Below are 18,938 nucleotides of genomic sequence, written 5' to 3' on the forward strand. Positions count from 1 at the left end.
GTCAGAAAATGGCAGTAGAAGAGCAGAAAGCAAAGAATACATGCAGCCTGCCACAGATGAAACGAATGCAGATAATGGAGAGTGAGGGTACTTATGAATTCCTAATTCTTCTAAATATATTCCTTCTTGAATCAGCTTTAGATTCTTGTTTCAGATTATCAAGAAACCATTTGTCTCAATTGTAAAAGGATAATGTTATCATATGACTGCATCAGTGTGGCTGACTTCAACCTAGTTTCACTGTCACAAATGATACCTGACTAGATAAAGCCATAGGCTATCATCAAGAAAGTGTAAAAGCAGAACTCACTGAAAAACATTTTTGGACAGTACCTTAAGATTAAAACATCAGAAGATATATTGTTTTAAACTATGGTTAGAGCTGTGAGAAATCTAAAACCCTATTTCCTCTTCAATATGAACAAAGTTAATTCACAAGACTTTATTCTTTATAAACTAAAATTTAGTTGTAAACATGATGGCAATATATGAATACTTATGTCTTATTTTGGGGAAAAGCAATTCTTTTGTCTGCCTCAATGAAGAAAGTCTACCTTTCCTCAACTGCAGTATTACCTTTCTTCCTTAATGTAGGTGTATAATATCTAGGACGAGGTAAAGATTACAAGCAATCTGACATACTACAACAGCCCATGAATGAACTGCTCTCATTCTCCTTACATAATCCCCCTTACTCTCTAGTCCTTCCTTCCCTAACTTTGAGAAAGGGAAGCTCCAGTCCTCAGAGAGTAGTGGTGACAGGAGTATTTACAAACAATACACTAATGCAGGGAGAACTTCCTACTTCCTAATATAGCAGGGGGAAGAAAAGTGATCCCTAAGAAAAGGAAATTGTAACAGCTGAAAACTTTGGCATCAGAGAGAAGTGGGTTCTACCCTAGATTGAGTACTATAACCTTGGTCAAATTTTTAATCTACTTGAGGCTTAATTTTCTCAACAGAAAGACAATAAATACTAACCTTTTTTTCTACTATGAGTAAAAGAATACTAGATTTGGAGTCATAAGGCATGGGCTCAAGTTCTAGTTATCTCCTCGAAAACAGATTAAGGCTACCCACTCCAGTATTCAGGGCTGGAGAATTCCATGAACTACACAGTCCATGGGGTTGCAAAGAGTCGGACACGATTGAGCGACTTTCACTTCTTTGTCGCTCAGTCGTGTTTGACTCTTTGCGACCCCATGGACTGTAGCCTGCCAGACTCCTCTGTCCATGGAGATTCTCCAGGTAAGAATATTGAGGTGGGTTGCCATGCCCTCCTCCAGGGGATCTTCCCAACCCAGGGATCAAACCCAGGTCTCCCGCACTGCAGGCAAATTCTTCACTGTCTGAGCCACCAGGGAAGCCCAATAATACAACACCAAGGAAGTAATATAAAAACTCTGTGAGCCTCAATGTCTTCAATTATTAAAGACGGATCAAAGTATCTACTTTATACTTCTTATGAGGAACTAAGCAAAGAAAATGGTTCCTATAAATAAAAATCATTTTTATAACCTGTAAAGAGTTATATAAGATAGTTTTACTGATAATCTTCTTAGAAAGCATAATCTGAAGGAAACAAAAAGCCAAAAAACTACAAATAATGGCATGCCTATAAATTTCTAGGGGAATAAAAAGAATAAGAGTGTTCATTAATTTTCAACCTGTTGGTTATAAATTTTTTGCAATGACCTAAAAACACAGCATTATATCATGAGGAAGGTGATGCTAACCTTTACAAATAAAGCAAAAATAAAGCCAGAAAAGATAATTACTTGCCATATATAACTCCTTATTGATGCCAAGATACTTTCCATTTCCACATCCAATATCAGCAACTAATGAACCACTTGGCAAAGCTTTCAAAAACTCTACTATGTGTGGCCAAGGGGTGTGTCTTGTGCTGCTGAAGTGCCTAGCAATTTCTTCATAAACCCGATGGACATAATCTTGCTCCAGTTGTAAGGCTTCTTTATCACTCTCTGGAAATGATGCAGGAGCCTCCTTCATCTGGCTATCACAGACCAAAGGGTAACCTAATGAGAAAAATAAAGCAATATAAACCATTTATTTATTTATTTATTTTTAGGCCACGCCATGTGGCATGTGGGATCTTAGTTCTCCAAAGAGAGATCGAGTCCATGCCTCCTGCATTGGAAGTACAGAGTCTTGACCACTGGATTGCCAGGGAAGTCCCTAAACCATTATTTGTATCCAAATGAATCATCAAGTTATGACTGTTTTCACAAAAGAAGAAGCAAATCAGTCCACATTTGATGACTAGGGATAAGTAGGTTCTTATTTATCATTTTAGAAAAGTAGTTTTCACCAGTTATGTATGTGAAGGGTCTAATATAAGAAAGGATAAATCCATCTGCAACAAAACATTACTAATTCCACATGCCTTATATTGAAGATGCCTGTTTTATCTTAGGATTAAGGGTCTTCCTATTCAAGAAAGGATCTTGATGGGCCTGGCCTAACCTGAAGAAACTTACAAATTAACAGGATTTGGGGTTTTTGTCTTAGTAGGAGTTCTGGGGACCCTAATACTCTCAGAAGAAGAACCAGACCTAGAAACAGTGTGTGATTTGGTAATAATCACAAGATTTAATGAATACTATTTGATGGCAACCCACTCCAGTATTCTTGCCTGGAAAATCCCATGGACAGAGAAGCCCGGTAGGCTACAGTCCATAGGGTCACAAAGAGTCAAACATGACTGAGCAACTTCACATTTGAAGTGGTTTTTATATATATTGTCTCACAGTAACACTGTGAGACAGGAACCAGCACATTCATTTTACAGATGAGGAAACTGACACAGAATATTAAATGATACTAAAGTGACAAAGATGGTAAGTCACAGAGTCAAGATTTGAACCCAGGCAACGGAGACTCCAAAACCCACATTCTCAATGACTACACCTCCTTCCAAAAAAAAGGGTAAATCCTAAGAAGAGCACAAAGTAAAGGGGTGACTGAGGAAATTTAGGATACAATATGTCAAGTTAATTGTGAAGTTGTTCCCTGGTCTTTATAATAACATCTAATATTCATTTCAAATTCTTCCTATTCTCTGCTCTGCTCTAAATTCCCGTTGCCTTCAGCCAGCCTGTGACACACAACATCTTTTTATGAGTAGTACACTAGAGAATAAAGGAAAAAGTAGTGTTCCCAGAGAAACCACAGACAAGACTTCAGCAATATTTATAAATCATATGGTAGCAAAAAATTGGGCTATAGCATTGACGACTTCAGGAATTTTCCCTAAAAGTAACTAGAAGATGCCAAATCTTGAATGGGGGTGGAACTATCTAGTCCCTACTAATGTGTAAAGTGAGGCTCTAAACACTTTATGTGGACATTTAAGAAAAGGGTAGTCCTAGAAACTTGGAGGGCTCTAACATACATGTGGCAACAGATGGGTCAGTATGTCAGTTACAACAGAATTACAATTACACTACAATATACATTACAATTACTTTCAACTAGTCTTGATAAAAATTGTATTCTCTTGGAAACTATGAACATCTAAACTACATAAAGGGAGGGTCACTTAAATCCACAACTTTTGGCTAAAAGTATCTAAATGTTGGCCTTGAACTTTTAAAAAAAATCTGTAAACTGAATAATCAGAGCTTCTTACAGCATCCCTTACACTAAATTAACATATTCAGCGCTCCCATTTCATTTAGTTTATGCTTTCCAATCTCTTGGTCTCTTTATTTGTTGTTCTTTCTCAGGCCTTTATCAAGTGTAGTAGAAAAGCTTTTGTAAATACACATACACACATATATATATATAAATAGTAAGTATAATATATATGTTTTAGAAACTTTACAAATTTTTGCTTAGCTAACAAATTTATGACATTTTGGTCCCACTTGCTTGACTAAGCTATGAATATAGAATGCTAGATTTCTAATTTATATTCACTCAAAACTTTATATGGGTCCAATTATTCTGGCATCTAGTATTATTGTTGAAAGTCTTAAAAGTTTATTATTTTATTAATATTTGAAAAAAATTGAACAAGGCTTGAAACTTCTAATCCAATTCTGAAAATAAAGAAATATTATGTTGTAAAAAAAAAAAAAAAAGAGGAAATTACCATATGATACAGTATTAGTAACTAAAGTTCAGGTTTTGTTCAAATTTCACTTATGCTAGTGTCCATTATTTGTTTTCATACCTTATCTAAGATTCCACACTGTATTTAGTTGCACTGAGCAGCTTCAGCTGCATGCAATAAATTTTCCTTTCATTTTTGTCCTGTTACAAATATTGTCCAATTTTCCTTCTTATGGCTTCTTAGATACACCCATCATTTAAAAGTAGACATTTAATTACCAAATACATGGAGATTTTTAAGTATCCTTAATATTAATTTATCATGTTGATATTAATTGCTCACTTAAATGCTTTCTTCTCTACAACCACCCTCTGTGTTTTTTCAGGCTTTTAACCTTCCTGAGGCTTTCAATGGCTAGCCAAAGATCTCTCTGGGTAAATGTCACATTGTATTTGAAAATATGTACATTATTTTCAAATATCTTTTTATATTGATTTCTAACATAACTCCACAGTGATAAGATAACAGACTATGTATGATTTCAGTATCTTTCAGTTCAGTTCAGTTGCTCAGTCGTGTCTGATTCTTTGCAACCCCATGGACTGTAGCAAGCCACACTTCCCTGTCAATCACCAACTCCCAGAGCTTGCTCCGACTCATGTACATCGAGTCGTAATGCCATCCAACCATCTCATCCTCTGTCATCCTCCTCTCCTCCTGCCTTCAAACTTTCCTATCATCAGGGTCTCTTCCAATGAGTCAGTTCTTCGCATCAACTGGCCAAAGTACTGGAGCTCCAGCTTTAGTATCAGTCCTTCCAATGATATTCAGGACTGATTTCCTTTAGGATGGACTGGTCTAATCTCCTCGCAGTCCAAGGGACTCTCAAGAGTTTTCTCCAACACCACAGTTCAAAAGCATCAATTTTTCGGCACTCAACTTGCTTTATGGTTCAACTCTCACATCCACACATGACTACTGGAAAAACCATAGCTTTGACTAGATGGACCTTTGTTGGCAAAGTAACATCTCTGCTTTTTAATGTGCTGTCTAGGTTGGTCACAGCTTTTCTTCCAAGGAGTAAGCGTCTTTTAATTTAATGGCTGCAATTACCATCTGCAGAGATTTTGGAGCCAAGGAAAATAAAGTCTGTCACTGTTTCCATTGTTTCCCCATCTATTTGCCATGAGGTGATGGAATCAGATGACATGATCTTAGTTTTCTGAATGTTGAGTTTTAAGTCAGCTTTTTCACTCTCTTTTTTCACCTTCATGAAGAGATTCTTTAGTTCTTCACTTTCTGCCATAAGGGTGGTGTCATCTGCATATCCAAGGTTTTGATATTTCTCCCAGAAATCTTGATTCCAGCTTGTGCTTCATCCCGCCCACCATTTCACATGATATACTCTGCACAGAAGTTAAATAAGCAAGGTGACTATATACAGTCTTGACATGCTCCTTTCCCAATTTGGAACCAGTCCATTATTCAATGTCTGGCTCTAACTGTTGCTTCTTGACCCACACACAGGTTTCACAGGAGGCAGGTAGGATGGTCTGGTTTTCCCATCTCTTTAAAAATTTTCCACAGTTTATTGTGATCCACACAGTCAAAGGCTTTGGTATAGTCCATAAAGCAGAAGTAGATGTTTTTCTGGAACTCTCTTGCTTTTTCTATGATCCAAAGGATGTTGGCAATTTGATCTCTGGTTCCTCTGCCTTTTTTAAATCCAGCTTGAACATCTGGAAGTTCTCATTTCATGTACTGTTGAAGCCTCGCTTGGAGAATTTTGAGCATTACTTTGCTAGTGTGTGATCATGAAAATTTTGCACCTTGTTTTATGTCCCTGGATATTCTCATGTCTCCTGGTTCATAGTCTATAGGAACTTAAATAGAATTTGTACCCTGCTGCTGTGTGAAAATTTGTATAAATCTTAATTTTGTTGAGCTGGTTCATAGTGCTTTTCAGATCTACTATGTCCTTCTATTTCTCTGTACATTCATTCTATTATTTTTTGAGAGTTTGATAATGAAACTCCAAATAAAAATCTTAATTTATCTACTTAAAAATAATTGTAATATATTGTAAAATTACATATATAACTTCATTCTGTATCTCCAAGTCTCCTGTAAATGTTATCATACTTTTGTAATTTAAAAAATAAAAATTACTTAGTTACTGTCCCTAACAACAACAAAAATATTGGCATAAGAAAATGAACTTGTCTCTCCTACTAGACTTCAAGTTCCGGTGGTACAAGAGCCATGCTTTATTTTTTTTATAGCTTGTAAATCTATGGCTGTGTTAGACATTCATCAAACACTAAATAAACATTTTTAATCAATGAAAAAATTGTGATATTTTAAGTGTTCATTGCCACTTTTAGCAGAAGAAACAAAAATCTGTTAAAACCTATTTTATGCTTCACTAACATGACAATATCAAACATGAAGCTTTCAAGTTTCCTAACAGAGTAATTTCATGCACATATAAAAAGGATTTCTAATTTAAAACCTAATTTTAAGATGACTAAGTCCAAAAGCTCCTGTTGAGATACCTCCCATAATTGAAACACCAAGATATAAAAAGAATCTTAACATCACTGTCATTACTTGTAAAACAAACAGGGTTTTTAATTTACCGAGTCCAAGAAAAACAGGAAATGATGCACTTGCAGAGACAATACAAAACAGCATCCTCCTGACAAGTTTTTGAACACTCCTTTCCAAATAAGACAAGCCACTCTTTATCCCACTAAAGCTATCTATTTATTATAGAACAATTTGTCATTTTCAACTTCCCTGTTGGGTTAATGAGAAGTAATTTAGAAATGTGATAAGCTGTTTCACAAAAAAAATCTATTTTTGTACAGTGATATTTTAATGCCCCCAAATAGTAGTCCTCTTAACCATGAGTATGATAAATAAAACACTTAGAATCCAACTCAAGTACTATGTTTAAGGAAAATAAAGATGAATAAGATACAGTTCCTGCCCTCAAGAAATATAACCTCTAATGAGGGTGGTTAAGAAAAGTATATGTAAGTACAATACAAGGCAGAATATGGTAAATGCCATTACAGGAGTTAAGACAAAGCTCTTCTCAGTTCTGATGGACTTTAAAAGATTTTCAAACTAGATTTACTCCATTTACAGTAGAAACAAAATTATATACTTACTACAATTACAAGGTGTTTGCCTCACTTTCCTAAATGTAAATGATGTCCGTATTCCCCTCTTGTTTAAAGTCAAGTCTTCAACATCACTGGTGATAATTCCACTTTTGTGACCCTTGGATGCTTGAACAGTATCAAATTTTCTGGGTGTGATTCTAAAAACAACAGTTAAATTAATTTATTCAACATTGTATTCATAAAAAATATTTCTGGTCCTTTAAAAACATTAAGAGAATACAGTAAATCTACAAGAATTTGTTGCAAATGTCTATTGGATCCCCTGAATTACTGTATTGTAGAAAAAAAAACAAAGAAATAGAAGTCTTCGTCTCTAAGGAAATCATCTCTAGGGTAACCACTAAAAGAATTTATAGTTAACAAACATTCAAGGGGGAAAATAGAATAATAACAAGTGTTTAATTAATACCATTGCCAAGAGGAAAAAAGAAACAGATAGCAAAAGAGAAACAGCAAATTTCAATCCAGTTATCAGTAATTATGTTAAATGTAAAAGGACTTCAAATCCAATTAAAGAACAAACAATTTCAGATTGAATTTTTAAAAAAAAATCCATGTACATGGTGATTACAAGAGATACACCTTATAATAAGGTAAGGAAATGGTTGAAAAACAGAAAAAAAAAATACAACATACAAACAATATTTTGCATATACTTAGCAAAGCCAGAGGAAAAGTGGTATAGTTATACTAATCACACAAAGTAGACTTCAAGGAAATTGGTATTAATAGAGATAAAACGGAACATTCCATAATGATAAAAAGGTCAATCCAACAAAAAAACATAAAAACCTTATATGTTTGTATGCACCTAATAGGACATCCTCAAAATATATAATCCAAAAAGTGAAGAAAAAAAAAACTAAATGGAGAAATAGACAAATACATAAACATCATTGGAATTTCTAATATATCTTTCTCGGTAAGTGAAATCTAGCTGTGAAACAGACATCAACATCAGAAAACAACAGATAATGGAACAAAAAAGCATACAAGAAGTAAAACAAAGATGCAAAATAAAAAGAGGAAAGTACAAGCCATTGTAAATTTTAAGAAAGTTTAAAGGGAGTCTTGGAAGTAAGATCAAGTTTTTGAATAGAAAAAAGAAATCATTTGGTATGATTCTTGCTAAAAGTCAAAAAAACAATGGCCTTTTCAAAGTTAAATTTATAGAGTGAAATGCACAGATCTTAAGTGTACAGTTCATGCGTTTTGGCAAAGGCATGCAACCATGTAGCCGCCATCCCAAGCAAGACACAGAATATTCCCAATCACCCGTGAGACCCCTCAGGCCCTTTCCAGTCACTCTCCCCCTCCTCACAGCAACCGAAACCTGACTTCCGTCAGCACAGTTTTGCCTGTTCTTGAATTTCATACACAGTCGGCACTGTCTTCTCTCTGGCTTTGCCCATTCCACATAATTTGGAGGTTCAGCCATGTTTTTCTGTGTTTCAGTAGTTCATGTTTTCCTCTCATCACTGAGCAAAATGTCACCATACGAACATGCTGCAATTTATGCAAAATCTCCTGTTTACAAGTATTTAGTATTCCCTGTCCGGGGCTATTACAAGTAAAGCTTACATACATTTTTTTCAGATACGAACTTTTATTACTCCTGGGAAAATACTTAAGAGTGAGACTGTTGTGTCAGAGGGTAAGAAACTACCAGTTTTCTGAGATGGTTGCACAGAATTTTACACTCCCACAAGCAGCATATGAGAGTTTCAGGCTCCTTGACATTCTCACCAAAACAATATAAGTTTTAAATTTTAATAATTTCAGCAAGTGGCAAATGACATGAAATTGTAGCCATAATCTGTATTTCCCTGATGACTAATGATACTGTATTTCTTTTCATGTGGTTTTTAGCCATTCATAGATTCTTCTGGTAAAGGATCTGTTGAACAGATCTTATGGCCAATCCTTTGTTAGATATATGTATTGTGGATATTCTTCCCCAAGTATAGATTGATTTTTCATTTTCTTGATGCTGTCTTTTGATAAACAGAAGTTTTAAATTTGGATGCAGTTATTTTGTCTTCTTGTTCTTCTAGTGTTCTGAAACCTTTCTCAAGGGAAACAAAAAAACTTTGCCTACTTCAGATTTGCACAAGTATCCTCTTGTATTTCTTCTAGACAGCTCATAATTTGTGTTTATATTTAAATCTATGATCTACCCCATATTAATTTTTGTGAATGGCATGAGGTAATATCAAGGTTAATGTTATTTCCACACAGATCTCTGATTTTCCCAGCACCATCTATTGAAAATTTTCCTTTCCATAATGAATTGTATTGGCATCTTTGTCAAAAGTCAACTGACAATACATCTATGAATATATTCTGTCTCACTGATTTATCTGTACAACAATACTATACTCTTTTGATTAGGTAGCTTTATACACAGTAAATCTTAAACATCAGGTAGAATAAATCCTCCAACATTGTTCTTACATTCAAGATTGTTTTGGTTATTGTCTATTGCTCACATTTCCTGGTAAATCTTAGAATCTGCTTATCAGTTTCTACAAAAAAAGTCTTTTTAAGATTCTGATTAGAATTACAGTAAATCATTAGACCAATTTGGGAATAACTGCTATCTTAACAATATTAAGTTTCCTATCCATGATTATGATATCTCTTATATTTTCACTTATTTTGGTCTTTAATTTCTCTTAGCAATGTTTCATGATTTTTAGCATACATGTGCTTGTTAAACCTACTCCTAAGACTTAAATCATCTGAAGCCAAGTTTTCCGCTTGATTTACTTTAGCAAGGCTATCTGCCTATATAAATGGATTTCATGCTCACAGGGAATGTGCCAAGCCTGAAAGATTTCAGCAAACTTTTAAAAAGCATAATTTTATACTAAAGCTGTTGATACATCAAGAATCAATGTTGACTACACACCTAGAAAAGAGAAAAATCAACCATCTATTAAAGTGGACTTGATCCTAGAATGAAATAATATAATGCATTTCAACTTTCAATTTTCATTTGGTCATTGTTATACTGTTTCACTCAGTCTAATGCTAGAATCAGATTCCCAAAATGCAACAAAATAAAAAATAAGTGGGACTACATCAAACAAAAAAGCTTCTGCACAACAAAAGGAAATCATCAACAAAATGAAAAAGAAACCTATGGTATTCCTATGGAATGGGAATTCTTAATGGAACAGGAGAAAATATTTGCAGATTAAATATCTGATAAGGGTTAATATCCAGAATATATTAAGAACAGGTGAGGGCCAAGACGATGGAGTAGGAAGACCCTGGGCTCACCTCCTCCCACGGGCACTCCAAAACTACAACTATTTATAAAGCAACTATCAATGAGAACAGCCTGAAGACTAGCAGAAAAGATCTTCTACAACTAAAGACATAAAGAAGGAATCACAATGATATGGGTAGAAGGGCAGAGATGTGGTAAGAGTCAAGATCCAAACCCCAGAGATCCAACATCAGGCTCCCCACGTGAAGGTACCACACGGGGAAGATGAGGTCCCAGAACACTTGACTTTGGAGGCCAGCAGGGCTTAATTTCTGGAAAGCCAGAGGGCTAAGGGAAATAAGAGACTCTACTCTTAAAGGGAGTCTCACATGCTTCGGGACCCAGGACAGAAGCAGCAATCTGAAGGAGCCTGGATCAGACCCACTGACCGATTTTGAAGAGCCTACCAGACTGGCAGAGGCAATCAGTACTTACCCTGGGGACACTGGTGCTGGCATCTACCATTTTCGAATCTTCTCCCTTGCTTATTAGGGCTGGGACCTGCCCCTACCCTCCAGCCAGTAAGAACCAGTCCTGGCAGGTAGCTGAGTGAGAACACAGCCCCATCCACCAGCAGGACAACTGTCGTAGGACCTCTGAGCCCTGATCCTGCCTCACCCACGAAAGGGCCCAGGGCCTGGCCCTCCTTACCAGCTGGTAGCTCTAGCCCCAGGAGCCCAAGGACCCTGGCCTGCCCACCAGAGCGCCAACATCAGCTCTAGGGTCCTCAGACCCCACAGCCAAAGAACCCAGAACTCAGCTCCACCTACCAACGCACAGGTACCAGTCCAGGACCCTGAGGGCCCTGCCCTGCTCACCAATGCGCAGACACCAACTTCAGAGTACCTTGGGCTCTTCAGCCAGCTGTGTCAGGAACTGGTCCTGGCTACCAGCAGGCCGATACCACCCACCCCCACCCCCCAGGACACCAAAGCCAACTACCTCCTGATCTTGCTTCACCCACCAGCAGGCTGGCACCAGCACGAGGACTCCTCTCACCATGCGGCCAGCCAGGCCAGGACCAAGCCCCACCCACCAACAGAGGGCAGCTGCCCACGGGGTACGGCCTCCCAGACAACCAGGCTGGGGGCAAGCTGTGCCTCCCAGACTGCCCACCAAAGGAGCCAAGCAGTCAGCACAGAGGGCAGCCCTGGGGCGTAGCGCTCTGGTGTCCAGAAGAGAGTGTTCTGCTGGGCCCCACAGGATACTCCTTCCATAAGACCACTTCTCCAAGATTGGGAAATACAACCCAACAAATACGTAGAAATAAAAACAGCAATTTAAGCAAAATGAGGTGACAGAGGAATAGATTCCAGATGAAAGAACAAGACAAAAACCCCAAAGAAGAACTAAATGAAGTGGAGACAAGCAATCAACCCAATAGAGAGCTCAAGGTAGTAATCATAAAGATCAAAGAGCTTAGGAGAAGACTGAATGAACAGAATGAAAAGTTAGAAATTTTAAACAAAGAATTAGAAAAATATAAAGAACCAAGCAGAGCTGAAGAATACAATTACTGAAATAAAAAATACAGTAGAAGGAATCAACAGTGGATTAGATGATTCAGAGAAATGGATCATTGAGCTGTAGGCAGAGTAGTGGAAAGCACTCAAGCTGAATAGCAAAAAGAATTTTAAAAATGAGGAAAATTTAAGAGACCTCTGAGACACATCAAGTGCACTAATATTCACACTATATGGGTCCCAGATGGAGAAGAGAGAGAAAAAGAGGCAGAGAACATATTTGAAGACACAAGAACTGAAAACTTCCCTAACCTGGTAGAAGGAAACACACACTCAGGCGCAGAGAACAGAGTTCCAAACAGAAGCAACCTAAAGAGGCCCACGCCAGGACACACTGTAATTAAAATGGCAAAACTTATGATAGAGAGAGAATACTAAAAGCAACACAGGGAAAGCAACAAGACATACAAGGTATCTCCATAAGGCGATAAGCGGACTTTCCAGGAGAAATTCTGCTGGTCAGAAGGGAGTGGCATGATATATTTAAAATGAAGAAAGGGAAAAATCTACAATGAAGAATAATCTACCCAGCAAAGCTTTCATTCGGATTTGAAGGAGAGATCAAGAGTTTTACAGTTGTCTGTAACTAAGAGTTTAGCACCACCTAACCAGCTTTGCAAGAAAGGCTAAAAGTACTTTTCTAAGCAGAAAAGACTACAAGAAATATGAAAACTGTGAGAGGAAAAATCTCACTGGTAAAGGCAAATATACGGTAAAGAGGTCACTCACTTATAAAACTAGTAGGAAGGGTAAAAGATAAAACCTAGTTTAGAAAAAAACAAACATGATAAAAATATGATCAAGTTAAGATGAAATTTATTATCCATAAAATTCTAGTTTAAAGAGAAAATAGAAAACAAATGACCGTTGTTCAAACTATATGTCTCTGCAAAAAAAAATAAGAATTCATACAGTTCAATAACAAAAACCAAACAATCATTAAAAACCAGGCAGAAGATCTAAGTAGATACTTTTTTCAAAGGAGACATACAAAATGACTAACTCGTACGTAAAAGGAGCTCAGTGTTACTTATAATCAGTGAAATGCAAATCAAAGTCACAATGAGATTATCAGTTCATGCTTATTAGAATAGCTATTACAAAAATGACAAAAAATAACAAGTGTTGGCAAGTATATGTACAAAAGACCATCCTTATACACTGTCAGTGATTATGTAAACTGGTGTATCCCTATGGAAAACAGAAAGGAGGTGATTCAAAAAATGTTACATAGAACTACCATAGGATCCAGCAATTCCACTTCTGGGTATTCACCTGAAGGAAATAAAAACACTAATTTAAGAAGATATCTGTACCCCCATGTTCACTGCAGCATTACTTACAATAGGCAAGACATAGAAACAACTAGGAATTACGCTATGTGAAATTAATTGACAAATACTATATGATCTCACTTATACGCAATACATAGAACAAAAATAAACTTACAGATACAGAAAACAGGTGGTTATGGGGCAGGTGGGATGGGGTGAAGTGGCGTGGGGGAAGGTGTGGATGGGTGGGGGAAGGTGAATGTGGTCAAAAGACATAAACTTCCAGTAATATAGTAAATAAGTTCTGATGCTGCAATGGTATCTATAGTTAATAATACTATATTGAATACCTGAAAGTAGCTAAGACAGTGTATCACAGAAGTTTTCAGTATAAGAAAAAAAATGTGTAACTGTGTGGTTATCGACATTAACTAGACTTACTGTGTTGCCTATTTTGCATTATATACATGGAATCAGTTTGCTGTACATCTGAAACTAATATGTAGATGAACATATGGAGAGAGTAACATGGAAACTTGCATTACCATATGTAAAATAGACAGCCAATGGGAATTTGCTGTATGTCTTGGAACTCAGACAGGGGCTCTGTGACAATCTAGAAGGGTGGGATGGGGAGGGAGATGGGAGGGAGGTTCAGGAGGGAGGGGACAGGGTGTACCTATGGCTGATTCTTGTTGATGATTGACAGAAAACAACAAAATTCTGTAAAGCAATTATCCTTCAATTAAAAATAAAGTAGCAAAAAAGAATCAGAACTTCCAGGCTGACAGCTTTTGAAACTGTTAACTTTTGACCCTAATTAATTCAGAGTATTAGAAAAGAAGAATTTTACAAGTTGTAACCAAGCAGGACCCTATGTAGCCTTCCCCAACAGATCCCTCCCCCATATCCTCTGCTTTTGGTGGTTTAGTCGCTAAGTCCTGTCTGACTCTTGAAACCCCATGGACTGTAGCTTGCTAGGCTTCTCTGTCCATGGGATTCTCCAGGCAAGAATATTGGAGTGGGTTGCTATTTCCTTCTCCAGGGGATCTTCCTGACCCAGTAATCAAACCAGGGTCTCCTGCATTGCAGATTCTTTACCAACTGAGCTATGAGGGAAGCCCATCCTCAGCTTCCCTCATAGCTCAATTGGTAAAGAATCCTTTGCTTTTAGCTCCTTTCTAAAGTACCTAAATAATAGTTTCTGATTTGAATTTCCTTAATTGTTTTATTGATGCTAAAACCCCTTCCAAATGAAAGAAATTAACCACTTGATGACCATGAGCACCCATGACCTACTGGCACCGAAGGATGAAAATTAACCCCTGTGACACCACCCTTTACTTCACCATCAACCAATCAGAGAACTGTACACAAATCCATCACATAACCTAGGACACCCCTCCCTCACTCTGCCTTTAAAAATGCTTTGCTGAAACCCATTGAGGAGTTCAGGCTTTTTGAAAACTAGCTGTCCCGGACTCCATGTACAGTACCCAACAATAAATGCTGCAATTTCCTTCACCACAACCTGATGTCAGTAGATTGGCTTTTACTGAGTGTGAGCAAGCGAACCCAAGTATGCTTTGGTAATAAAGTCCTGATGCTGTCTCAAAAAGGATTTCACTTCTCTCTCCAAAAATTAATTTTTGATTATCAACCTTATATGCTTATATGCCTTGCATGCTATATTCAGCCTTGTACGCTATATATTGTATGCTATAATATTCATTCTAGTACTTATGTTGCAGATATGATCAGTTCAGTTCAGTTCAGTCACTCAGTCATGTCCGACTCTTTGTGACCCCATGGACTGCAGCAAGCCAGGCCTCCCTGTCCATCACCAACTCCTGGAGTTTACACAAACTCATGCCCATCGAGTCGGTGATGCCATCCAACCATCTCATCCTCTGTTGTCCCCTTCTCCTCCTGCCCTCAATCTTTCCCAGCATCAGGGTCTTTTCCAGTGAGTCAGCTCTTCACATCAGGTGGCCAAAGTACTGGAGTTTCAGCTTCAACATCAGTCCTTCCAGTGAACATCTAGGACTGATTCCCTTTAGGATGGACTGGTTGGATCTCCTTGCAGTCCAAGGGACTCTCAAGAGTCTTTTCTAACACCACAGTTCAAAAGCATCAATTCTTCGGCACTCAGCTTTCTTTACAGTCCAACTCTCACATCCATACATGACCACTGGAAAAACCATTGCCTTGACTAGATGGACCTTTGTTGGCAAAGTAATGTCTCTGCTTTTTAATATGCTGTCTAGGTTGGTCATAACTTTTCTTCCAAGGAGTAAGCGTCTTTTAATTTCATGGCTGCAGTCACCATCTGCAGGGATTTTGGAGCCCCAAAACATAAAGTCAGCCACTGTTTCCACTGTTGCAGGATATGCTAGGATTTTCAAATCCACAAAGGGTTTTACTTTTTTCCTTTCAAATACATATGATATTTTTTTCTTAATTTATGTATTTTATTGAAGTACAGTTGACTTACAGTGTTTCAAGTGCACAGCAAGGTGATTCAGTTATATATATACACACATATTATTTTCAGATTCTTTTCCATTATAGGTTATCACAAGATACTGACTATAGATCCCTGTGCTATACAATAAACCTGTGTTGCTTGTTGCCTATTTTTTAAAAAATTAGAAACCTAGCATTCTATTCATACTAAGTTAAACAAGTGGAATCAAAATGTCGTAAGTTTTTTAGCTAGGCAAAAATTCATAAGTTTTCTAAAATATATCTATTATCTTACATAAACTATATATATGTGTATACAAAGATTTTTCTACTATGCTTGATAAAGGCTTGAGAAAGAACATCAAAAAGAAAAGAAGAGATGGAGAAGTTGAAAACAAACTAAATGAAATGGGAGTGTTGAATATGATATAGAAAAAGTGAAACAAACTAAATAAAAGATCATCATATACTCTAGTTATTTTTAAACACGGCTACTTATTAGAAACACATCTGGAGCTTTGGGAAAAAAAATGCAATACCTGGGCATTTGGATTTATGAAAAAATTCTAAGATAATTCTGATATGCATCTGGATTTTAAAAAGTGATTGTAGATTTTTCTATTAAATGGTAGCTTTGGTGATATAGAATTCTACTATTTTCTGTTGACCAATCATGATACAAAGGTATTAAGTGAATAATAGTTACATAATCACAATAGTAAAGATGTTTATTAGTTTTCACAATATATAGTCCAGACAAAAAATAAAAGATCATTAGGAAATATGATTAATCTAACAATATAAAATAATTACATATAATTTGGGGGGTTATGTAGAATGATGTGGTAAGTTGAAGTACATATATGTAGATGTTCTCATCTGCCCAGTCTATGTCTTTTGGTTGGTACATTTAATCCATTTATATATAAGGTAATTATCCACATGTATGATCCTATTACCACTTTCTTAACTATTTTGGGTTTATTTTGCATAGGTCTTTTCCTTCTCTTGTGTCATCTACTTAGAGAAGTTCCTTTAGCATTTGTTGTAAAGCTGGTCTAGTGACTAACTTTTGCTTGTCTGGAAAGCTTTTGATTTTTCCATCAAATCTGAAAGAGAGTCTTGCTGGGTAGACTATTCTTGGTTATAGGTTCTTCTCTTTCATCACTTTACATTATGGCATTTCCTTCTGGCTTGTAGAGTTTCTGTTGAGAAATCAGCAGATAACGTTATGAAGTTCCCTTGTATGTTATTTGTCATTTTTTTCCCTTGTTGCTTTAATATTATCTTTGTCTTTAACTTTTGTCAGTTTGATTACTGTGTGTCTTGGTGTGTTCCTCTTTGGGTTTATTCTGCCTGGGACTCTCTGTGCTTCCTGGACTTGGCTGACTGTTTCCTTTCCCATGTTGGGGAAGTTTTCAGCGATTATCTCTTCAAATATTATCTTTGGTCCTTTCTCTCTCTTCTCCTTCTGGGACTCCCCCTATAATGCAAATGTTCATGCATTTAACATTGTCCCAGAAGTCTCTTAGACTGTCTTCATTCCTTTTTCCCCCTATATTCTGTTCTGTGGCAGTGATTTACACCATTTTGTTCTCCAGGTCATTTATGCATTCTTCTGCCTCAGTAGTTCTGCTATTGATTCCTTCTAGTGTATTGTTCATCTCTGTCTGCTTGTTCTTAAATGCTTCTAGGTCTTTGGTAAACATTTCTTACATCTTCTCCATTTTGTTACCAAGATCCTGAATCATCTTCACTACCATTATTCTGATTTCTTTTTCTGGAAGGTTTCCTATCTCCACTTCATTTAGTTTTTTGAGGTGTTTTATCTCATCCCTTCACATGGGACATAACTTTCTGCTTTTTCATCCTTATTAACTTTCTGTGATGCTTTTGAGATTGTGGTTCTTCTCACTTCTTTGATCTGCCCTTTAGTAGATGATGCTAAGTGCTGCTTGTATAAGCTTCCTGATGGAGGGATGGATTGGGTGGGGAAAACTGGGTCTTGCTCTGGGGGGCAGGGCCTTGCTCTAGGTAAAGGTAGAATCCAATTATCTGCTGATGGGTGGGGTTGTGCTCCCTCCCTGTTGGTTGTTTGGCCTGAGGTGACCCAGCTCTGGGGTCGATGAACTCTGTGGTAGGGTTAATGGTGGCCTCCAAGAGGACTCACACCAGGGGCATCTTCCAGGACTGTTGCTGCCAGTGCCTCCATCCTTGTGGCGAGCCCTTGCTGACCCATGCCGCCACAGGAGACTGCCTAACACTAGCAGGCAGGTCTGGCTCAGTCTGCCGTGAGGTCACTCCCCCTGTCCCCTGGGTCTTGGTGCAAGCAAAGTTTTGTGCCCTCAAAGAGTAGAGTCTCTGTTTCCCCCAGTCCTGTGGAACTCCTATAATCAAATTCCACTAGCCTTCAAGGTCAGATTCCCTGGGGATTCCCATTCTTTGTTGGATCCCCATGCTGGAAAGCCTGTCAGGGGGCTCAGAACCTTCACAACAGTCAGAGAACTTCTTCAGTGTTACTGTCCTCCAGTTTGTGGGTTGCCCACTCAGTGGGTATGGAATTGGATTTTATCGCAATTGCACACCTCCTACTATCTCACTGTGGCTTCTTCTTTGTCTGTGGATGTGGGATATCTTTTTTTGGTGGGTTTCAACAGCCTCCTGTTGATGGCTGTTCAAGAGTTCAAAACAGTTGCGATTTTGGTGCTCTTGCAAGAGGAGATCAGTACACACCATCCCATTCCACCATCTTAAACCAGAAGCCCTCAATCATGTGTGATTTTTATTGCTTTCTCTTGTATTATTATACTAAGACATCCAGTATAATATTAAATAGGAGTGATGAGAGCAAAAATCCCTGCCTTTTCAATATTTTAGGAAAAAGCATTCAGTATTTTACTATTAACTGTAATACTGCCCGTGGGTTTTTCACAGATGCTCTTTAATCACACTTAAGAACTCTCCTTCTTATCCGATTTCCCAAGTTTTTATCATGAGTGGATGCTAAATTTGGTCAAAATATATTTTCTGCATCAGTCAAGATGATTATTTTTTCTCTTTTGTTCTTTGACTTCCAACTGTTAAACAATCTTGCAACTCTGGGATAAATTCCACTTAGTCTTGATGTATTTT

The 18,938-nt window shown here is 37.4% G+C and overlaps 1 protein-coding gene across 4 annotated transcripts in view; it reads right to left on the reverse strand.

Annotated features, from left to right (window-relative positions):
- ALKBH8 (alkB homolog 8, tRNA methyltransferase) overlaps positions 1 to 18,938 on the reverse strand; it is a 123,725-nt gene that overhangs the window by 31,728 nt on the left and 73,059 nt on the right. For all 4 annotated transcript variants that reach the window (XM_061144037.1, XM_061144019.1, XM_061144027.1 and 1 more), the window contains 2 exons: positions 7,255 to 7,406; positions 1,783 to 2,039 (listed from right to left, as the gene is read on the reverse strand). In XM_061144037.1, coding sequence (XP_061000020.1) covers positions 1,783 to 2,039; positions 7,255 to 7,406 — 409 coding nt within the window. The remainder of the gene's footprint in view (positions 1 to 1,782; positions 2,040 to 7,254; positions 7,407 to 18,938) is intronic.

The sequence above is a fragment of the Dama dama genome, chromosome 1, assembly GCF_033118175.1.
Source record: "Dama dama isolate Ldn47 chromosome 1, ASM3311817v1, whole genome shotgun sequence".
NCBI lineage: Eukaryota > Metazoa > Chordata > Mammalia > Artiodactyla > Cervidae > Dama > Dama dama.